Below are 22324 nucleotides of genomic sequence, written 5' to 3'. Positions count from 1 at the left end.
CAAAAATGTTGTTGCTTAGTAAAAAAATTCTTCTAATAATTTATTTAATCTGACTCATTTATATTGGCAATTCAGACGTATATTATACATTTTAAAGTAGAAGACTTTAAAATGATATCGCCAATATTTATGAGTTGCGTTCCTGGGACGACTTTAATAAAAGATAGTTCATTCGATTACATGAAATCAATCCCAACTCAAGAAAATCAGTCACAAAAAAAATCATAGCATGTGATCTGTCTTTAAAAAGACAACCAAATTCAACGATGACAGTAAAATTCTTGCGTTAGAGATTCCATAGTAAATCAAGAGGGAAAACCAGGAAAAAACCTCATGATACTATCCCGATATCGTAAGTATTTGGTCTTAGATTTAATTTACTTTCAAAAAAGTAAATTAAATTTTTGAAAGTAAATTAAATGTAAGACCTAATACTTACGATGTCGGGATAGTATCACGAGGTTTTTTCCTGGTTTTTCCTTGTGATTTACTATGGAATCTCTAACGCGAGAATTTTACTGTCATCGTTGCATTTGGTTGTCTTTTTAAAGACAGATCACATGCTATGATTTTTTGTGACTAATTTTCTTGAGTTGGGATTGATTTCATGTAATCGAATGAATTATCTTTTAGTAAAGTCATCCCAGGAACGCAACTCATAAATATTGGCGATATCATTTTAAAGTCTTCTACTTTAAAATGTATAATATACGTCTGAATTGCCAATATAAATGAGTCAGATTATATAAATTATTAGAAGAATTTTTGAAGTTATACTTCTTTAGGCACGAGGGTGAATTTTTACTGAATTAGTGAATGTTATTAGTCGCTACATCTTTTAAGGGTACATTCCATGTCAAATCACTCAGGCAAAAAATTTTGGATATCCGATTTGTCTGAAAATTGGTATATAGCTTCTGCGGGACTTAAAAATAAGATATTTAAAGTCAAAAAATCTTCTTCTTTTTTTCTCAAAATGTGATTTTATGCGATTTTACAGTGATTTGGTGTTTATTTAAACAAATTTGCATTTTCTGTCGTAAAGTATCAATGAAAAACATAATATTTTAATAGAAAGGACTCAAAAATGACATTATATGGCATTATAACAAGTTATTTTTAATCAAAACAAGTTTTTGATCAAATTTTATAGTGTAAAAAACGTTAAAATACCGTTTTTTACATTTTCCTCCATTCCCAAAATACATCATCATCGATTTGGCTGAAAATTTGCCCACAGATATCCAAAAGATAGAATTTTAAGTGGTTAGAAGGATTTGAATTATATTACAATACCAAAAAAGTTACATGCAGTAATATCAGACTCAAAAGTATATATTAGTCCAGTCGGGATAGCATTTGACCTTGAATGCCGAGCTGCCCAAAATTTTATTTTTCTGATCTTTAAGGGAGTCAATAGTAGCCTAAATTTAAAATCACGAATGAATTCCTCCGTTACGTTAGCCGCCATCTTGATTTTAAAGGAGAACCTGTTTGGCTCAATATCTCCGCCATTTTTAACTTTTCGACAAAAATGGTAGGAACTGAAATTGTTCCAAATAAATCGTATTTACAATTATTACAATTTCTTTTTAACAATTTTTGCCGTGAGGTCGATATTTTCGAGTTAATTTTACTTACAGTAGACGCCTAATTTTTGACTATAATATTGCATATAACTTTTTTGGTATTGTAATATAATTCAAATCCTTCTCACCACTTAAAGTCCTATGTTTTGTCTATCTGTAGGCAAATTTTCAGCCAAATCGATTATGATGTATTTTGGGAATGGACAAAAATGTAAAACGTTTTCTACACTATAAAATTTGATCAAAAGCTTGTTTTGAATCAAAGTAACTTGTTATAATGCCATATAATGACATTTTTGAGTCCTTTCTATTAAAATATTATGTTTTTCATTGATACTTTACGATAGAAAATGCAAATTTGTATAAATAAACACCAAATCACTGTAAAATCGCATAAAATAACATTTTGAGAAAAAAAGAAGAAGAAGATTTTTTGACCTTAAATATCTTATTTGTACGTCCCGCAGAAGCTATATACAGTCGAACCCGCTTATTGGAATAGCCTTCGTGCCAATCAAAAGTATACCTATAACCGGGATATTCTAATAACCGATCATTGGTCGCTAGTGGAAATGTTTCGGGACCTCAAATTTTTATTCCTTAAACCGGGATATTCCTTTAAGAGGTATTTTAATAAGCGGGTTTGACTGTACCAATTTTCAGACAAATCAGAGGTCCAAAATTTTTTTTGCTCCAAAATTGAGTGATTTGAAATGGAATGACCCTAAGTTATGTAGCGCAAATAAGGTGTGCGTGAAAAGAATATATTATTAGTGTTTTTAGTAAGTATATTTATTATAATTTTTATGTCTGTGGATTTGTCTTCCTCCTAATAAGTATTGTTGAAAATGTTTATTTTCAATTAATGTATTTGTCACCTTGATTATAATTATGTCCGAGAAATGATCGACTGAATATAAAAACGCTGGTAGCTGATCGGTACAGCATTCGCCTAGGGTTCAAATCCGGACAAAGTCATATACTTTTTTTGTTTTGTTCTTTCTAAAATTAATTTAATATTTAGTTTAATATTTAAATACAATACAAAAAATTGTTTAAAGTAGATACACCGAGAGAAAAAAATTCTTGACATAAAGAAACTTTATTAATATTTAAGAAAGATCGACTTGGCATATTGCCTAAGAAATATATCTTTGTATGTCAGATATAATTTTCTAAAATATTTCAAATAAATTCTACTATAGCCAAAGAAATATATCTTAAACATGATTGAACTATCACTTTCTGGCAAATTTCAAACCTATTTATCAGAAAGAAATTACACTTGATGTTAATTAATTTTATTAGTCATAAAAATATATTTTTTACACATTAGAAAACTATTCTTTCTGAGCAATAATATTTCTTAGTAAGGAATATTATTATTTTACTATTAATAATTAATTTATTTAATGTTAAGAAATATATTTCGCAGAGATAAACGTATATTTAGAGTTAAGTTAATATTTCTTGAAAATTAAGTGATATTACATACGGCGAAATAAATCATTGTGTTAAAGTAAAATCATTATTTATTAATAAAACAAGATATAAAACGTTATTATTACATACAAATATTTTCTCCACTCTTAAACCACTGGCTTCTACCATCTTCTACACAACAATAAAAGGATGGAGAGGCAAATCCAACTTCCTCAAATGTTCCTTCTTTTGTTAATAGCACTTTGTATATCAGCAATTCACTAAAACAAAATCGTTATGTAGAAAGAGTAAACTTACTTTAATAAAATTTTTTTATAAAGATATAGATATTTATTTTGACAAATTTAGGAAATACAAAAAAAACAAATACACGGCCCCACATAAGAACTATTAATACTAATAATAATCAATCACATTTAGTTTAAACATGGCATTATTTAACCTACACATCTTTGTTTATTTTTTTCTTTTTTTTAATGAAATATTAATTATTTATCTGTATAATATTAAGTCACACAATAAACATTGTTTAGCTAAAAGAAGAGGGAAAATACAACCAATGTAAAACATTGAAGCAGACATAATAATATGTAATTTTCTTAATTTTTATAATCAGAAAGAGACAGCATACCTAATCATTAAGAAATTTTATTACGGGAAAGTATTATTAGGTTACATCTAAGTCATTTAATACATATTAACTAATTCACGGTTTTCGGCAATAACATTTCTTAACCATAAACATATATTTCTTTTAGACTAACTGATTTCTTTATCTCAAATAAATTAACAGAACAAATCCTCAGCGTTGCACCCGCCATGTTTGATATAGCGTTGTATTGTATATTTTTATAGAAGACGATACATTGAAGAAACCTATTATAGTTTTGATACATAAGTATACACATTTTTAAAAAGGTACTTACCTACATGTATGAAGTTCTACCATTTCTGGAAGGCCCCGCAGTTGGTTAATAACTCCTTTTTTAATATTGTTCTGAAGCTATATATTATATCATTCTGTCCCAGCTTTAAATTGTGGCATATTTCCCAGTTAGAATAATAAGCTCCTTTATTTCAGAGTCGTCCATCATTATACCTAAAAAGCATATAAAGATACTATTATGTTTCTTTTTTAACCATTCGGATACGCAACAATATTATTATTACATCTTAAATTACTCAATTTACTTTTAATACCTGTATATGTACGTACCTTCAAAATATCCGTTAATTTTTAAAGTACACCAATAAATCCAACATCCATCTATATGAACATGAACATATCACGCCATCTTGACTAACACTGACGACTAAATCATAAATAGTTAATCTGCGCAATTCTTTTGTGGAAGAAAATCTCTTTGCAAGTAACATTTCGGCATTAATGACAAAGTTTTTATTTTATAACCACAGTTACTACAGAGGGTATTTCTGAAGAATTATTTCTTGTGGTTTAAAATATTTATTTGATTACAAGAAAATTTCTTGTTCACAAATATAAATATGGATTAACTTTATATTTCTTATACTGCAAAATATTTGTAGTTTTCAATTTAAGAAATAAAAACTTTAGGATAAGAAAATTAAATGTAACCATTAATGCATTTCTTAGTACTGAAGAAATTATCTGTAAGAAATTATTAAGTTGTGTTTAAAAAACTCGTTTCTTTATATGTGAACCGGTATGTTAAAGTTAATAGGATATGTTAACTTTTAAGAAATATTGCTCAAAGAAATTGGTGTTTTAGGAGAAAAGAAATTGTCCTCTCGGTGTAGGTATATTGATTTCCTTGAAATCATAATATGAAGTTAGATTATATTATAATAGAAGTATAACTTCTTACGTGCGTACAAAGTACACACATGTTCTTTTTTTACTTAGAAACAACATTTTTGTTTAATTTAGTAGTATTTTGTATTTTGACAACGACACCCGATTTGGACGTCGAAAGACACGTAAGTGATACTCAAGGAGGCCCTATCTATAAGTAGAGCTTAGCTAAGCTGGAGCTTAAGATCTGTTGGTGCAACCAGGCATTAATGTAGGATAGAGAAAGGAAGATCTGCATTTCAAAAAATTAGTAAGCTATTCAAATGACACGATTTATCAATACTGTTTATAATGAGTTGAGTCGTGGACTCTCACAGAACGCCACCTTTAAGAAAATTGAGGCTTTCGAAATGTGGTTTTATTGTCGAATCCTGAAGGTATCTTATCCCGACCACATTACTAATCAGGGCGTTTTGTTGAGAATGCAAAGGGCGGTATTATGCTGGCTCGTCATTTGTTTTGACTGTATCATTTGGTTTGACTGGTTTCTCAATTACAATTATCTTTGTTCGCTTAAGTATAAAAGGAATGTTGGCTGAGCGAAGTGTATCAGTTAAAATAGAACATTGCAAGCCACTGCTTCGTGTGTGCACCAGTGTGTACCAGCAACTCAGCAGGGAAGCCATCAAACCCAGGTGCTTTTTTCTTCTTGTGGGTTGTCTTCTTTAATGGAGGTTAGCGATTACACTGGCAAATCTGTCTCTGTCCAATGCGGCTCTAAACAAAGATGTTAAATCCAGGCCTGTCCAGTCTCTGATGTTTCTAGGTCATCTCACCCTAGATGATCAGTTGCACAAGGCGGTACTTTTCGTTTCGTTGGTGCTTTACTTGATTTTATTTCTTTCAGGCATATGTGATTTGCACATAAGAATTCTTCCTGAAGAGTCCATTTAAGCTGAGTCGTTAATGCTTTTAAGTCTCTCTTCACCTTGTAGTATGTTTTCGGTCGAGATACTATATAGGAGGTAACTTAAGTAACTTTGTTGGGAAATATTTTATCCTCTCTGGATTCCAGTTGGTTAGCTCCTCGAATTTTTCAAGATTTAAGTCATTGTGACTTAACTTTGCCATCGAACATTAGAGATATCTTCAGGATGCGAATTCATTAGCATTTTGGACTTGTGCCAGTATTATTAGTTATACCTACTACTTAATTTTTTTATATAAAATCCAGACACCTATGGCCATATACAAATCCTATCTCTAAATATTAAAACTGACTCACTTCACATAATTTCCAGGTTAAAGTATAAAATTTCCGGCTTTTTTTATGTTTATTTCTGATTTAACACGAAAATACCAATTTCTAACATCTAAATAAAAACTCCTTAGTAGTAGGTATAATTTAATTAAAAATCTTAAAAATCCAAATGAGTTACATAAATTTGTTCAGAGCGAACGTTTTTGGACTTATCAGTCCATCATCAGTGGACTCATGTACTAGCAACAATAATTGCTATAATATTTTTTTGATTAAAATTGTTATTATTATATTTTTAGATTTGTCCAAGATATGGAAAGCGACGGAGGTGAAATAGACTTAAACAACGGCATGGACGACGCGTCCAGTACGGAGCCGAACAACAACAACATCTACCAACAGAACTTAGAGGCTCCCTCGGATAACCATCTGCCGAACAACCGCTAAGACCAACTAGAAAATCATTTAGACTACGGATTTGCCCGATCTAAGTACGGTAGATTTTTATTGCTTTGTTTGAATCAAACTATGATGTTTAGCTAAGGTTTGAACTATTGATCAAATGAACCGGGAAGACGAATTGGAAGAGTTAGCATTTGATTCAGCGGATTCCGATGTGCAGAAGGTTTGAGACTAGCTGCAGGTTCACGATATTGTTTATTGTATAAAATTGTCAATTTTTTGGTTTCGATCATATCGTATATATACCTACTGTCAATTATTTTGTTGGTACTTTTCAATTTACATTATTTTAAATTGAAAACAGGATAGGGTAAAAAGGACGTAGTAGTACTTAGCAAAACAACTTATTTTATTGTCGTCATGGAAAATTATCTCACATTACTCATAGACTTCTATGAACCTCCTCCCTCCCACCAGTCTTCTTCGAACTTCATCATCTGCTCCGTCCATGGATTTTATAGAAATCTACATATTAGGTGATTATTATTTCTCTCACTTTCTACCTCTCTATCTCTCTCTTTCTCTCTCTGTACTATTCTTTCTCCCTCTCTAACGTTGGCATCAATTATTATCACATCTAAAACATCATAGTACATACACAACATAGTAGGTACTATAATACTCTTACAATCAAGTATATTTAAATGGGAAATAAGCCACAATTTTACCTAAAAATGATTTTATTAACGTTTCGACGCCCAAGTCGGGTGTCGTTGTCAAAATACAAAATAATACTAAATAAATAAAAATGTTGTTGCTTAGTAAAAAATTCTTCTAATAATTTATTTAATCTGACTCATTTATATCGGCAATTCAGACACGTATTATACATTTTAAAGTAGACGACTTTAAAATGATATTGCCAATATTTATGAGTTGCGTTCCTGGGACGACTTTACTAAAAGATAGTTCATTCGATTACATGAAATCAATCCTAACTCAAGAATATCCGCCACAAAAAATCATAGCATGTAATCTGTCTTTAAAAAGACAACCAAATGCAACGGTGGCACTGAAATTCTCGCGTTAGAGATTTCATAGTAAATCACGAGGAAAAACCAGGAAAAACCTCGTGATACTATCCCGACATCGTAAGTATTTGGGTTTAAATTTAGTTTACTCTCAAAACTAATACCAAATTCTGACTTGATATTTTAAATTTTAAATAATACTAAAATACTAAATATGTACTAACTCGATATGTTACTGATTTACTAATTGTGGTATTTTCTTTCTATTGACTTCCTCCTTTAATATGGGTAACCACATCCTACTGCATTCTACCGAGGAATTTGCGACACAATTGGTTTCATTTAGCATAATTAGAGCCGCTTCTTTGATTTTTCTCTTTTTACTATCTGCTTCTTTTAGGACTATACTTGAATCTCTCCACTGAACTCTATGTTCATTATCCCATGAGTGTTGACATATTTGAGATCTATCAAATTGTTTTTTTTATATAAGACTGATGTTCATTTACTCTAACGTCTATTGGTCTTGACGTTTCACCTATATAAAATTGTTCACAGTATGGTGGAGATATGTAGATGATGTGTTTTCCATATGGCCTCATAGATCGGAATTGTTGGATACGTTCCTGAATATTATAAACGATCAAGAAGAGACAATAAAGTTTACAATGGAAAAGGAATACAATAACACCCTACCTTTCCTCGATGTTTTGGTCTCAAAGAAGGATACTGGATACGAGACTCAAGTATATAGAAAACCAACACACACCAACAGATATCTAAATTACAAATCAAATCATAACATCAACGTTAAAAAGGGAATCATTAAATCCTTATATGATAGAGCCAAAATTACTTGTTCTAACGAAAATTCATTTTTAGAAGAAAAACAATTGTTAACATCTGTTTTATTAAAAAATGATTATCCCATATCGTTTATAAATAAGGAATTGTCAAGATTGGATCGAATGGAACAGAACAACTTAGAACGGGATCCTACAACATTCACAAGAAATAATACGAGGAAAATATCAATACCATATGTAAAAGGACTATCCGAGAAACTTAAAACAATAGGAAATAAATTCAACATATCAACAACATTCAAAACAACAAACACTTTGAGATCTATTCTATCTAAAACTAAACCTAACAGTGAACAAGAAAGAACAAAGAATTGTATTTATAAAATACCTTGTGAATGCGAACAATTTTATATAGGTGAAACGTCAAGACCAATAGACGTTAGAGTAAATGAACATCAGTCTTATATAAAAAATAGAGAATTTGATAGATCTCAAATATGTCAACACTCATGGGATAATGAACATAGAGTTCAGTGGAGAGATTCAAATATAGTCCTAAAAGAAGCAGATAGTAAAAAGAGAAAAATCAAAGAAGCGGCTCTAATTATGCTAAATGAAACCAATTGTGTCGCAAATTCCTCGGTAGAATGCAGTAGGATGTGGTTACCCATATTAAAGGAGGAAGTCAATAGAAAGAAAATACCACAATTAGTAAATCAGTAACATATCGAGTTAGTACATATTTAGTATTTTAGTATTATTTAAAATTTAAAATATCAAGTCAGAATTTGGTATTAGTTTTGAGAGTAAACTAAATTTAAACCCAAATACTTACGATGTCGGGATAGTATCACGAGGTTTTTCCTGGTTTTTCCTCGTGATTTACTATGAAATCTCTAACGCGAGAATTTCAGTGCCACCGTTGCATTTGGTTGTCTTTTTAAAGACAGATTACATGCTATGATTTTTTGTGGCGGATATTCTTGAGTTAGGATTGATTTCATGTAATCGAATGAACTATCTTTTAGTAAAGTCGTCCCAGGAACGCAACTCATCAATATTGGCAATATCATTTTAAAGTCGTCTACTTTAAAATGTATAATACGTGTCTGAATTGCCGATATAAATGAGTCAGATTAAATAAATTATTAGAAGAATTTTTTACTAAGCAACAACATTTTTATTTATTTAGTATTATTTTGTATTTTGACAACGACACCCGACTTGGGCGTCGAAACGTTAATAAAATCATTTTTAGGTAAAATTGTGGCTTATTTCCCATTTAAATATACTTGATTATAAAAATGCCACAAGAAAATAGCTTCAGAACTCTTACAATGGTGTGCATTTGGGAATTAACTTGATAAATGTTTTGATTTAAGTACTAGCTCATTAGTTATCACATTTTATTCGGAATCGGACTCGAACAAAATCAAAAGCAGAACAATCGCTATTCAGATTACTGAAAACAGGTTTAACTAAATAACTCAAAATATTGTCAATTTTCCACATGTTTACTTCTTTGATAACGTACTCGATACATCCCTTTCAATTGCCTCTACTCAAATATTTGAACTAAAGAATTGGTTAACATCATCAACTTTCATCAAGAGCGCCTACAGTAGGAAAAATGAAAGAATACCCATGAACGAACATATAAAACACGCTCTATTATCCTGTCACCGTGTCACACAAAAAATTGACCAGCGCAAGTACATGTAATAATTATTATTACATGTACTTGGGCTGGGCAATTTTCTTTATGACACGGTGACAGGAAAATACAGCGTGTTTTATATGTTCGTTCATGGGTATTCTTTCATTTTTCCGACTGTACTTCCTGCTTAAGCCCTCAATCTTTAATGGTGGAAGTATCAATAATTATCTACATAAATCCGTCTTTATTTGTATTTATAACGTGCTTTATAAAAATGCCTGTTGAAAGACCATCCACAAGAGATGAACAGAATCAGCAACTTTTATCTCAAATTCGACTCGAAGGGCCATAAAAGAAAAGCGGATGCTGATCCACAAATTCCCTGTTGTGCGTCACTGTCTTTATGCCTCTTAGAAATATTGTAAATATTTTCTTAGAGGATCTTTTCTTAGTTGCTGACAACGGTTCTTGTAAATCTAGTAACACATTTTATGTTATGTAGCCATAAGCATGAGAGACTCTTTTAGAATTAGATCTAACATCTTCAAACCATTCCTGCCTTCAGATAATCACCTGTACAGTTCGTCAAAACTAAAATTGTCTTTAAAAATCCTATAATCGGTAAAGCCACTTCATGCACAGCAAAATTACCGGAAATGATCGTGGTGTGGGAAGTAAACTCAACCTATAATCTACGTTTAAGACTCAAGTGGTCTTTCCGTTCATTTATCTCTTTCCCTCCGAAGATTTTCTCTGTATGCTCTCTACGCTGACGAGCGTTCCTAGCTTTCACGAGTAAGTACGCTTAAGTAAAATAAGTAAAAATAATAATCCACATCAGCAAATGCTTCAGAACTTCCAATATGCACACTCTTATTTTTCTTACGGTGCCTATCAATTCCGGATGTTGGCGATTAGCATGGCTATCCTACATTTGCTTGCTGCTCATCGGAATGGTCCGGTTGTCGATGTATTGAACCACTTTCTTAAATTTTGAAGCCAATATAGTCTTCTTCTCTCTGGTCCCCTCTTTTCAAATACCTTGCCCTGACGAAGGAGTTGCAACAAGCCATATCTCTGTTCATTATTCATAACATTGTTCTGAAGCTATTTCTTTGTGCCATTTTTGTAATTAACTATTCTAATTGGAAAATAAGCCACAATTTAACTTGTGGCTTATTTTCCAATTAGAATAGTTAATTCCTCATAGCATGGCCATGGCCAAGATATTTTAATCCACGCTCTTTGATGGTGTTAATTATCTTGCAACCTACGTAGGTCCTCAACATTAATCACATGATCCACCCACGAAATTCCTAAAATACGTCTGTAACACACAATCTCGAATGCCTCCAGTTTTCTTAAAGAAGCTTCGGAAAGTGTACAGACCTCTATTCCATATAATAAACGCAGAAAATACATACCATCTGATGATACAGATTTTGGTACCAAGTGGTAAATCGTGACTTCTGAAAAGAGACTTCATCATTGTGAACGCTGATCTCGCTTTTCTTATGCGTTGTTTTATTTCACTTGAGTGGTTTCATTGACTGTTTATGTTGGTAGCAAGGTATGTGTAGCTGTCCACCATTTCAACTGGTTGTTGGTTAACCAAAAGCTGTGTATTTAATATTTTGCGCTTACTGGCTACCATGTAGGGGAAGGGAGGGCAAGATGGAAGGCTTAACTTTATGATGTGTAAAAAAATAAAACAACGTAATACAAAACTTTCATTTTAATCATTCTTGAAAGAGATCTTATACAGTTACAAAAGTCAGCCATTAAATGTTATTAATAATAAGTAGAATTTTTTTTATGAGTAATTAAAAAATAATGTCAAAAATTCCATCTTGCCCTTACCCTGAGGGCAGGATGGAAAGCTTGTTCGGGCAAGATGGAATGTAGAGGAAAGCACTACATTTTACAGTTTACACACATAAAACTGCCATCTTCTGTGTCGGTACACAATTCATGTGCCCAACCATTACATACAGGACATTGTACCCAGTCCTCTGTGGGTGGTGCCACATAACGTTCACCACGTACACAGAACACATAATTTTGTGAAGACTGTTCTAAATGTTGTACAATATTTTTAACTTTTTCTGTTTTTGTCCCTTTTCCTTTACCTTTTCTTTTATTCTCGCAGGTTCCTATTTCCTTGCTGTTATTTTTGCCTAACTATTATCTTCCAACTTGCCCTAAGTTGCAATTTTCCATCTTGCCCATTTGCCCCTTTCCAATAAAAATATCAATATTTTAAAAATGCTTTATTATTTCACTTATTTAAATATAAATTCAGATAACCTGTACCTAGTAGATACTTTGTATAAATGCATAATAATAATATTATACACCTTGTTTAAATAATCGGATCACAAAAATTCAATAATTGCGTAATATTTAACTGCAAAAATAAGAAGGAAGCGTGTACACTCATTAGCTGACCTGAACTGATTGAGCCATCGTTTGTAAATGGAAGAGGTTCGCCTGCATCTGTGTGAGTGTGGATCCGGGCGCTTTATTGCGCAGTTCGGGTTTTATAGGTAATTTCCATCTTGCCCTATCCTTCCATCTTACCCTCCTTTCCCCTACTTTGTTTTTTTGTATTGTGATCAAGTCCGTGTTCTCTACTTATATCTGATATGATATGCACAATAATAAGTCTTTATTCCTGGCTATTTTCTTCTCTAGTGCATTTTCTGCTAAAAATTCAGTCCTACATATCACACTAATCTTACACGAATTGTAACTATAGCTAATGTCCCTAATGACACGTACTACTACAGTCTTGTATACCCTAATGAATTGTCAAATTATTTTGAAGAGCAATTACGTATAAATTAACATCTCTATCAAGATATTTTATGAACATTTTCGAAGTCATAATCAACGAAGATGAATGCTAATACACGGTTAAAAAATCAAAGTTCTTGTTTAAATTGCTGATGTTATTGGCTGGTTAGATAATTAGTTAAAATTCGCTAGTAACTGAAAATGGTAATTTAAACAACAATACGCCATTTTTAACTGTTTTATAATATATATACATAATTTGGCAAAAAATACAATAAATATACTAATAAGAAAGATCTGTCAGATTAGATTGATTTGTAATGTACTTAACGTAATTTAGAGCTCGATCTCATTTTATCTGCTATTTTCTTATTAACTAATATATTCTTTCTTTCTTCTATTGCTAATCTTCTTCTTCTTCTTCTTCTTCTTCTTCTTCTTGTAATAGGACTATGTCCTGTTTCTTCTGTTACAGTCTTTGCTGCGATCCGGAGCTCCAACTCTCGTACCATCGTTTTTTGGGTCTTCCTATGGGTCGCTTGGTGTTGGGCTTCTGTGTTTTCGCCCAATGCGCCATACGTTCAGGGTCCATCCGATCTACGTGGTCCCTCCACATGCGTCGTCGCGCTCTTGTCCATCTCACTACGTCCTGAACGCCTAGCTCTCTCAATGTGTCTTCGTTTCGTACTCTATCTCTGAGTGTGATACCTCTTATGGATCTTAGGGTTTTCATCTCTGTTGTTCTCATTATCTGTTTGGTCTTTGTTGTCTCGGCCCTTGTCTCAGCTGCGTATGTCAGTACGGGTCTAACACATGTCTTATAAATGCGGACTTTGCTTTCGGTGCTCATATATTTATTCCGCCAGATTATATCCCTCAGGAAACCAGATATTCTCGCTGCTTTCATTGCCTGCTGCTATTGCTAATCAAACCACTCAATAGCAACGTCAATACATTTTACTATCATCATCAGTGATATTATAGTTCTAGTTAAGTTCAATTTAGTATTATATACTCAATTTCTACATCTCAGGATAGGATACCTTCTGCCTCTACTTCCTACAGCATTAACAACAGTTTCCTCTAGGGCGGTAGTTTTCGTTCGTTCTTCACTGGTATCATATACATCTTCTTCCTTCTCCTCATTCCTTGAGTCCCTGTCAAGTTGTGGTGACCCTCTATTATCAGCTTGGTGTCTCCATTGCTTGTATTAGATGGGAGGCTTCATGTAGGGATTTTCCCACGAGAGTCTTCATAATAATATTATGGTCTGTCCATCATGTTTAAGATCTTCCTCTAGGTCTTCCGCCTTCTATCTTTTCTTCTACCACCAATAGTTCCATAGTCCCTGTTCTTCTGGCTATGTGGCTGAAGTAATTTCTTGGTTCTCTCCAGGACACGCATAGAATTCTCCTGTAGGTCCACATCTTGAAGGCTTCGAAAACCTGAGCTTATATTTGTTTTTAGAGGCTTGCGACAGGCCATTGTATCTCAATTTTGCTAAGAAACTTGTTCATCTCTCAATCCCTTCTTGATTCCTAACAGACCAAATGGTCTGGGATAATCAAGGTATTCATCGATGCTATTCTTAAATATACAATTATTCAACTTCTTATAACTAAACATAGTTTCAAAAGTTATGCATCAGCTAAAATTATGCTCATTTTCATAGTTGATTTTTTTCATAAACAGATTAAGGGGATGGGTACGTATTTTCGGCTGCAATGATATTTATATGGGGATTCATTTTTTTCGAATTCAGATTCTGAGAAAACTAAGTATTTTTGAAAAAATTAAATGCAGAATGAAATATTACGTTCTTACCGAGGGCCGAAAGTCCCTAAAAACTTCGATAATGCTTATTTTAATAAGTTACAGGGGTGAAAAACTAAGAGAAAATGTAGTGTGATTTTTATTTTCAAATATCTCATTCAAAAGAAACTTTTTATATATTCTAAGGGACTTTCCGCCCTCGATAATAATTTAGTCTTTCATTTTGCGTTTAAATTTTTTAAAAATATTTATTAGTTTTTCAGGATTGGAAAAAAATGGACACCATGTCCGTGGTGATATTTTCCAAATCGAACATTCGTTATCTTTGTCATACAACGCACTGAGTCAAATAGAATATGATGACAAGACAGTGACAGTTTTAAATATTTGACATGGCATCGGGAATATTTTGATTTGTAGATTAAATTGATAGTGTATTTGATAAATAATTGATAAGACGTGAACTTAATAAAAAGTTAATTGTTTGTTATTTATGGACGATCCAAGGAGAGAATTGACCAGGATATATTCTGTGAGCCAAGTATTTTGTTGTTAAAAATGTTTAAAATTGTAAGCGTTCCATAGTAACAATATATTATTAAAAAATCACTTTAAAACTTTTCCTCTTTTCTCGATTGAGTATTAGTTTTTGTTGTACATATAAATTATTACAATCACTGAATACATAGTTAGTGAAAAAATTATCACATTTATTAACTGATTTAATAATTTGCAATTATACAAATAACAGTTATCCAAGAACATTCAAAAGCCATGTCTTTAAAGTTAATGTTGACATTGTCAAGTAAAAAGACATTCTAATTAGTAATATTTACATATCCATACCAGTGTGGTGAATTTTACTACACGTAATTTGCCGTATAAAGACAGAAAAAGTAGGGATAGCCGTAAAATATTTGCGAATTGTGTACCGATGGCCTTAAATTATTTTACATTTTTCTTTGGTATTTACGCAGTTGGGAAAAGGTTTACTCGAACTTATTTTTGTACTTATACCGGGTGGAAGAAAAGAAATGGTTTTCTTATGTTAAGTTTGAGACACCCTCTAGGAAGGACAAGATACAAGTGCGAGGTATCATCGAAATCGTAATATAGCCTTATATTTTGTGAACATTTTCTTTTTTGAATGTCCCTAATATCTCTAGAAACAAAGAAAATCGACGGTTATATTTTTAACATGTGTTTTAACTGAAACAAAAGTTTGAGACGTTCTCTAGGTAGGAAAAGGTACAAAGGTGGTGGTTATACATCAAAATTATGTTATAGCCTCATATTTTGTGAACATTTTATTTTTTTAGTTTCTCTGATATCTTTTATCAAATAAATTAGTCTGTTTTATGTCTTATCATATACTAAGATGAAATTATTTCCTATATATACTGCAAAAGGATCAAAGTGTTCACAGACAGTTCTCTTTGCAATATACCTCTCGCTCTTTAAAGAGCCCCACGTAGACACCAAATCCGTACTTACTCTCAAGGAAATTCCACCCCGAAACGTCATAGAGCCTCCATTAAACAATCTCGTCTCTCGTATATTGCGCTGTGCATACCGCTCACTTGGTCGACAACTAAAGTCTTAAGGTGTCGACCAGTATTGTTAACGTTATGTGCCTTTCTGCTTTTAAGGTTTAGTAACTGTTATTTTTTAATCAACTATTTTCAATGGGGAATAAGCCACAATTTTACCAAAAAAATGAGTTTATTAACGTTTCGACGCGCAAGTCGGGTGTCGTTGTCAAAATACAAAATGATACTAAATTAAATTAAATGTTTTTTTTTATTGTTAATTTAGTTTTGTTTCAGTTAAAATACGTAATGTTAAAGAATAAAAGCGTATAAATATCTTCTTTGTTTCTAAAGATATCAAGGACATTAAAAAAAAATGTTCGCAAAACATAAGACTACATTACCTTTTCGATGTATACCCATACTTATACCTCGTCCTCTCTATAGGATGTCTCAATCTTTACATAACACAAACATTTTTTTTTCTTCCACCCAGTATAAGTTCAAAAAAAAAGTTTGAGTAAACCTTTCTCCAACTGTGAAAATATCAAAGAAAAATCTAAAATAAAAGAAATTAGTGGAATCCGTTAATCTGTTCACCACGAAAAAATCAACTATGAAAATAAGCATAGTTTTAGGTGACTTTTGAAACTATAAGTAATATTATAGAATTCAAAAAGGATAATATGTGGCCTTTGATATTGTTTGATAGTATTATAATTATTCGTCATTAAAATTTAGTTTTTTTTTTAGCTACATTGTGCGTTAGGCTGTATTAAGGTCGTTCAATGGTCATTCTATACTTATTCCATCTGTTGATTTATAATGTGTTTAGTTAGTACAGAATCTTTGTGATAAATTCTCTATCTATATAGGTATGTACAGTATGTATTTATCTACAAGTAAATAAGTACATTACAAAATCATGTTTTTATAGTTTACCCGAACGTCTGCACTAGCTTTGTTAAATTATGTCTAAAGCAATTGTGATTTTTATGCTTCCATATATTTGTGTCAACTAGTTACTGTAAATATGTAGTTAAATTTTCATATTATATCAGCGGAAACTATTTGTATACTTAATGTCACTGGTGCTAAGACTTAAACTTTAAATAAGATGTTCAACTATTTGACAATCTCCACTAAATGATAAATGGATCAATTTATATGTTATTTGTTTGAAAATGATATTATCATCATCTTTGTTTAGATGAAAATTGAGCTCTTTTTAACATCTTTTGACGTCTAAAGAGTAGGGGTGTTCCGAAAAAACCAAAGTTTAAAACTGTAGATCTTCTCGGTTGTTTTCTGGTGAAGGGTAGCCTATAAACCCTCAATTTAAAATTTCAACCCAAAATGTTAATCCTAACCCTTGTCTCAAGCCCACAAAAAACTTTTTTTTGGGTTTTTCTAAGATTTTTAATTATTTTTCTTTTCTCTTTTTTTGATATCCCCTGCGGTTTTCTGGTGATGAGTAGCCTATAAATCCTCAATTTCAAATTTTAGTCCAAAATGTTAACCCTAAAACATGCCCCAAGCCCCCCAAAAAAATTTTTTCGGATTTTCAAAGATTTTTAATTATTTTTAATCTATAACTTTTTGTAAAAAAACAAGTAAATTTAATTTTAAATTTCATTTTACATATACGTGTAGAAAAAAAATCATAAGCCATGTTAACAAGTTTAATACGGGAATTAAGATATATTAAATATTAGGTACCCACTTTTACGTTAATTACTATTTCTCAAGATATTTTGAGTACCTAACTCAGGGGTTTCCAATATTCTAGCAACTGCGTACCACCAGATACATTTTGAAGATTTTGGCGTACCACCAAACACCGGTGGGGGGAGGAGCATGGAATGGAAAAAAGTCCCACCTATTTTTATAGAAACATATTTTATATCAGATATATATCCATTGACTTGTTTTATTTTATCCAGAAGTCAATTAAGGATTTCTCTTTAATACTCTCTTCTGTGAAATCGATCAATGTTTCCTGTAAATCCTGTAATCCCAACTCATTTTGTGGATGATGCTGTAACAAGATTTCTGATTCAGTCAAGTTTGGAATAATCTTCAGAGAAATATTTATTAAAACTTTCTTCAAGAGATTCCAAGTGAGGAACTGTATCAGCAACCACATCTGGCATAGGAGATATTTCGTTACCGTTAAAAAATTATGACAGCGTAGGAAATACAGAGACATCCTTCCCCTGTATCTGAGAACATAAAAGAACCAACTTTTTCTTGAAGGAGTTTATTTTCTCGTTGGTTGTGAAGGGTGTGGTGTTTGCTCACTGAAGAGCCATGTTCAGCGTGGAGTCTTTAAAAAATGTCAGCTAGATACGCCAATCTTGACAGCCATTCTTCATCACAGAGCAACGTCTTTTTCATGTCACTATTTTTTTCAAATAAAAGCATTAAAACTTTTGATCTCAGTTTGAAGACAAGGGTGAAAACTTGTGCTGGGGTGAAGAGACGCACTGGCACTTCCGCAGGCAAAGGCCCATCATAATCACTTGTTTCACCCAAGCAACGCGTATCACCTGAAAACATCCCGCGTACCACCAGTGGTACGCGTACCACTAGTTGGGAACCCCTGACCTAACTATTAGAATTATTATAATTGGAGAATAGTAACTACATGAGTAAAAGTTTGTTTAAAAGTTAATAAAAGTTGCCTTTCTGAAATCGGTAAAACACTTTCTGTGATTTTCAACTACATACTTGTAACACACTTTGCTTGCTTTTTTCATTTCAGACATTTAATTGCCGTCACAAAAAATAAAAAAGCAAGCAGTGTGTTACAAGTATGTAGTTGAAAACCACAGAAAGTGTTTTACAGATTTCAGAAATGCAACTTTGATTAATCTTTAAATAATTTTTTACTCATGTAGTTACCATTTTCTATTTAAAAATCAATTTGTAACAACTTTGTGCATTCCTTTATATTCAGATGTATAATTAATTAGAAAAATGTGTTGTTTTTTTAACGAGAATAATTTTCAGTTAGGTACTCAAGATATCTTGAGAAAAACAAATAAACGTGAAAAATTGCAAATATTTATTATATTTTAATCCCATATTAAACTTGTCATAATGGCCTATGATTTTTTTCTAAACATATATATGTCAAAATAATATATAAAACTGAGCTTACTTGTTTGTTTTCTCACAAGAAGTTATAGATTAAAATGAATTAAAAATGTTTGAAAAATCCAAAAAACAAAAAAATTTTGTGGGGACTTGGGACAAGGGTTAGAGTTAACATTTTGGGATGAAATATGAAATTGAGAGTTTATAAGCTACTCATCACCAGAAAACAACCGGGGGGATCAGAAAGTGACAAGAGAAAAATCATTAAAAGTCTTTGAAAACCCCAAAAAAAAATTTTTTTGGATGGCTTGAGACAAGGATTAGGGTTAACATTTTGGGCTGAAATTTGAAATTGGGGGTTTATAGGCTGCCCATCACCAGAAAACAGCCAGGGAGATCAACATTTTTAAACTTTGGTTTTTTCGGAACACGCTACTAAAGAGTACTGGATGATTTTATATTGTGTTGAACATATTCCCAAGCCCTTGCAAAGTCTTTCAGACGGTACATTCCTATTTAGCACCACTGACTCCTGTATATTTACCTACTTATATATATCTAGCTAAAACTTTATTTATTATATATCTATTTTTAAAAAATGTGTATTTTTTTATATTAGTTTATTAGTTTTAAGCGATTATACAAGAATAACTTCAGGGTGACGCATAAAAAGAAATCAGGATCATCTCTATAATGAGATGATTCGGTTGTACTTGCATTTTTTATATGTAGATATAGTACGCGCCAGATAGAAAAAATCTTACGATCAAAACACGACGTTGTTACGGTCGTGAAAAGACATCTACGTAACGCGAGAATTCGTAATGCCGTCAATTTGTAACGGCGTCCCATTATAACATCGACAGTTGGTAACCAGCACAAGGATAAACATTTTTAACATTACTTCATACTTCGTAGAGAAATATATTTGAAAATTATGAGTTAAAATAAGTATATTTCACATGTGATAGTAGTTTTACTACTTGAAACTAATAATTCAGGATAGAAATTTAAAAAAATATTCTTTATTTATCATATTAACAAAAATATATGCAAGAATATCTGTGAAATATATTTAAAAAGAAGAGTTTATGCAAATTAAAGATTATTTTAAAAGTATGCAAAATACTTTCATTGTATACATTGAGTAGCTAATGCTAAATTTGCTAAAAAATTAATGTTGGCGTTACGAATTATGGCGTTACGAATTATAGCGTTACGAATAGTTATAGTTACGCATTGTCGAGGTTACGAAGTATCGCCGTTACGATTTGACGGCGTTACGAACTGTCGCGTTACGAGATGTCATAGAACCGTTGTTGCGTTGATCGCTCCTAACTGGCGAGTACTATAGAATGCGTTACCCTCTACGAAGAGATTAAGAGATTATATGAATGTTTTAATGTAACGTTAAAATATAAATAAAAACAATGTTAAAAAATATTGTGGAGAAGTTACCGTCACAGAGAGTATCAAATGCTCTTGCCTATATGCTCAAAAAAATAATTATTATAAAAAAATGTTATCAGAATAGCCTATACGACTAAGACTGGATCAATGCTAGTATTATTACATCACTAAAGTGTATGAAAATCAGTGAAATTTTTAGTACGATATAGATTTGATTATCATATGCAAATGTTTGCTATATACAAAATGTATTTCCCAAATTATCTTCTTTTAGTTGAGTTGCCACGGAAGTGGCTTCTACCATCTAGGTAGCTAGCCAGCTTCTAAATTCTAAATTCTCCAGCTGAATGAACCGACTATGCATATTGAGAAATAAATTTTAATAACTTTTTTCGATACAATATCATTATTGTCCGGTTGCTGTACTCGTATTATTGTCTCCGTCGAAAAGTTAGGTCTATGTTTTGTTCAAAAACCATAAGAAAAAATTTAATGAAGCTGCCTCTAAACATCCAGGATACAACCAGTTGTATACAAAAAAAATGCTTAATTTAAAAAATTTGCTCCAATATATAATATAAGATAAAGCTTAAGAAAAAGAATTGAACTGAAATTTAATAATAGACAAACAAAAATATAGAATTTTCCATTTTTTGTTAGATATAAGCCTTCAATTAAAAAAAAATGCGACCAAGTATCTACTAGTGCACAAGTAGTATATTAAACATCAACATAAAAAAGAACCACCAGCTTCCTGGTAGTATTTTTAGTAACCATTATTTCTCTTAGTCCAGTCCATTTCATGTCATAGATTTGACGTTGATATTTTCATACAAACTTTCACAAAACAAAAATTTCTTTATGGTTTTTGGACAAGGTATAGTTCTTATCACATAAATAATTTTTTTGCGATAATCAGTCGTGTAATATTTTAAAAAATGAGCCATATCTTTTAGAAATAACATATAAATCTGTGAAAACTACTAAGTCATTAACTGATTTTCTACTATCAGTAATTCCATAGACAAAACATTGTAAAATATGTAGGTGTCTAGTCAAAAAACAAAATGATCACTTCTGAAACCGATAATCATTAATATAATTATTGTAATATCATTTTAATCCAACGTTAGAAAAGCTGCTACGACAAAATTGAAATGTTAATTTTGATCATGAATTTGTATCGGCTATATTTATTTTTTGCTTAGGTGGCCATATTATATATGGACGCTTAAGTGGTCATTTGCAAGGGGATGATTTTCGAGATTTTGCCAATAACAAGTTTTTTCTATTCAAATAAAAAATCAATAAATCATTTAATTGTGTCAAATAGTATTAGTTGCGTTTTTTTCTTCATGTCTCTCTCTCTCTCTCTTTCTCTCTTTCTCTCTTTCTCTCTTTCTCTCTCTCTTTCTCTCTCTCTCTTTCTATCTCTCTCTTTCTCTCTCTCTTTCTCTCTCTCTTTCTCTCTCTCTCTCTCTCTCTCTCTCTCTCTCTCTCTCTCTCTCTCTCTCTCTCTTTCTCTCTCTCTCTCTCTCGTATTCTATATTTTTATGCATCTATAGTGGGTGTGTGTATGTCTGTGTGTTTGTACTTATTTATGTGTTTATTATTTTTTTCTTGTTTTGTTTAAAAAATAAAAATGGAAAATGTTCCTGATTGAAACAGAAAAATATATTGTATTTGAGAAGAACGCCTACTGAGTCTCCTATTTTTTCAGTTTTTGTTGCTATTTGCAGGTACATCTTCACTTG

The 22324-nt window shown here is 31.7% G+C and overlaps 1 protein-coding gene across 4 annotated transcripts in view; it reads left to right on the top strand.

Annotated features, from left to right (window-relative positions):
* LOC114325575 (class A basic helix-loop-helix protein 15-like) overlaps positions 1-7115 on the top strand; it is a 313876-nt gene extending 306761 nt beyond the window's left edge. For 2 of the 4 annotated variants that reach the window (XM_050647400.1, XM_050647401.1), the window contains one exon: positions 6367-7114. In XM_050647400.1, coding sequence (XP_050503357.1) covers positions 6367-6514 — 148 coding nt within the window. In that variant the 3' untranslated portion in view covers positions 6515-7114. Of the gene's footprint in view, positions 1-6366 lie in introns of all 4 variants that reach the window. The other 2 variants (XM_050647402.1, XM_050647399.1) reach the window with 2 other exon arrangements.
* Positions 7116-22324: the final 15209 nt, after the last annotated feature.

The sequence above is a fragment of the Diabrotica virgifera genome, chromosome 3 (genome assembly GCF_917563875.1).
Source record: "Diabrotica virgifera virgifera chromosome 3, PGI_DIABVI_V3a".
NCBI classification, from domain to species: domain Eukaryota; kingdom Metazoa; phylum Arthropoda; class Insecta; order Coleoptera; family Chrysomelidae; genus Diabrotica; species Diabrotica virgifera.
Note: the sequence above shows the minus strand (reverse complement) of the source record. Positions and strands in the feature narration are given on the sequence as shown.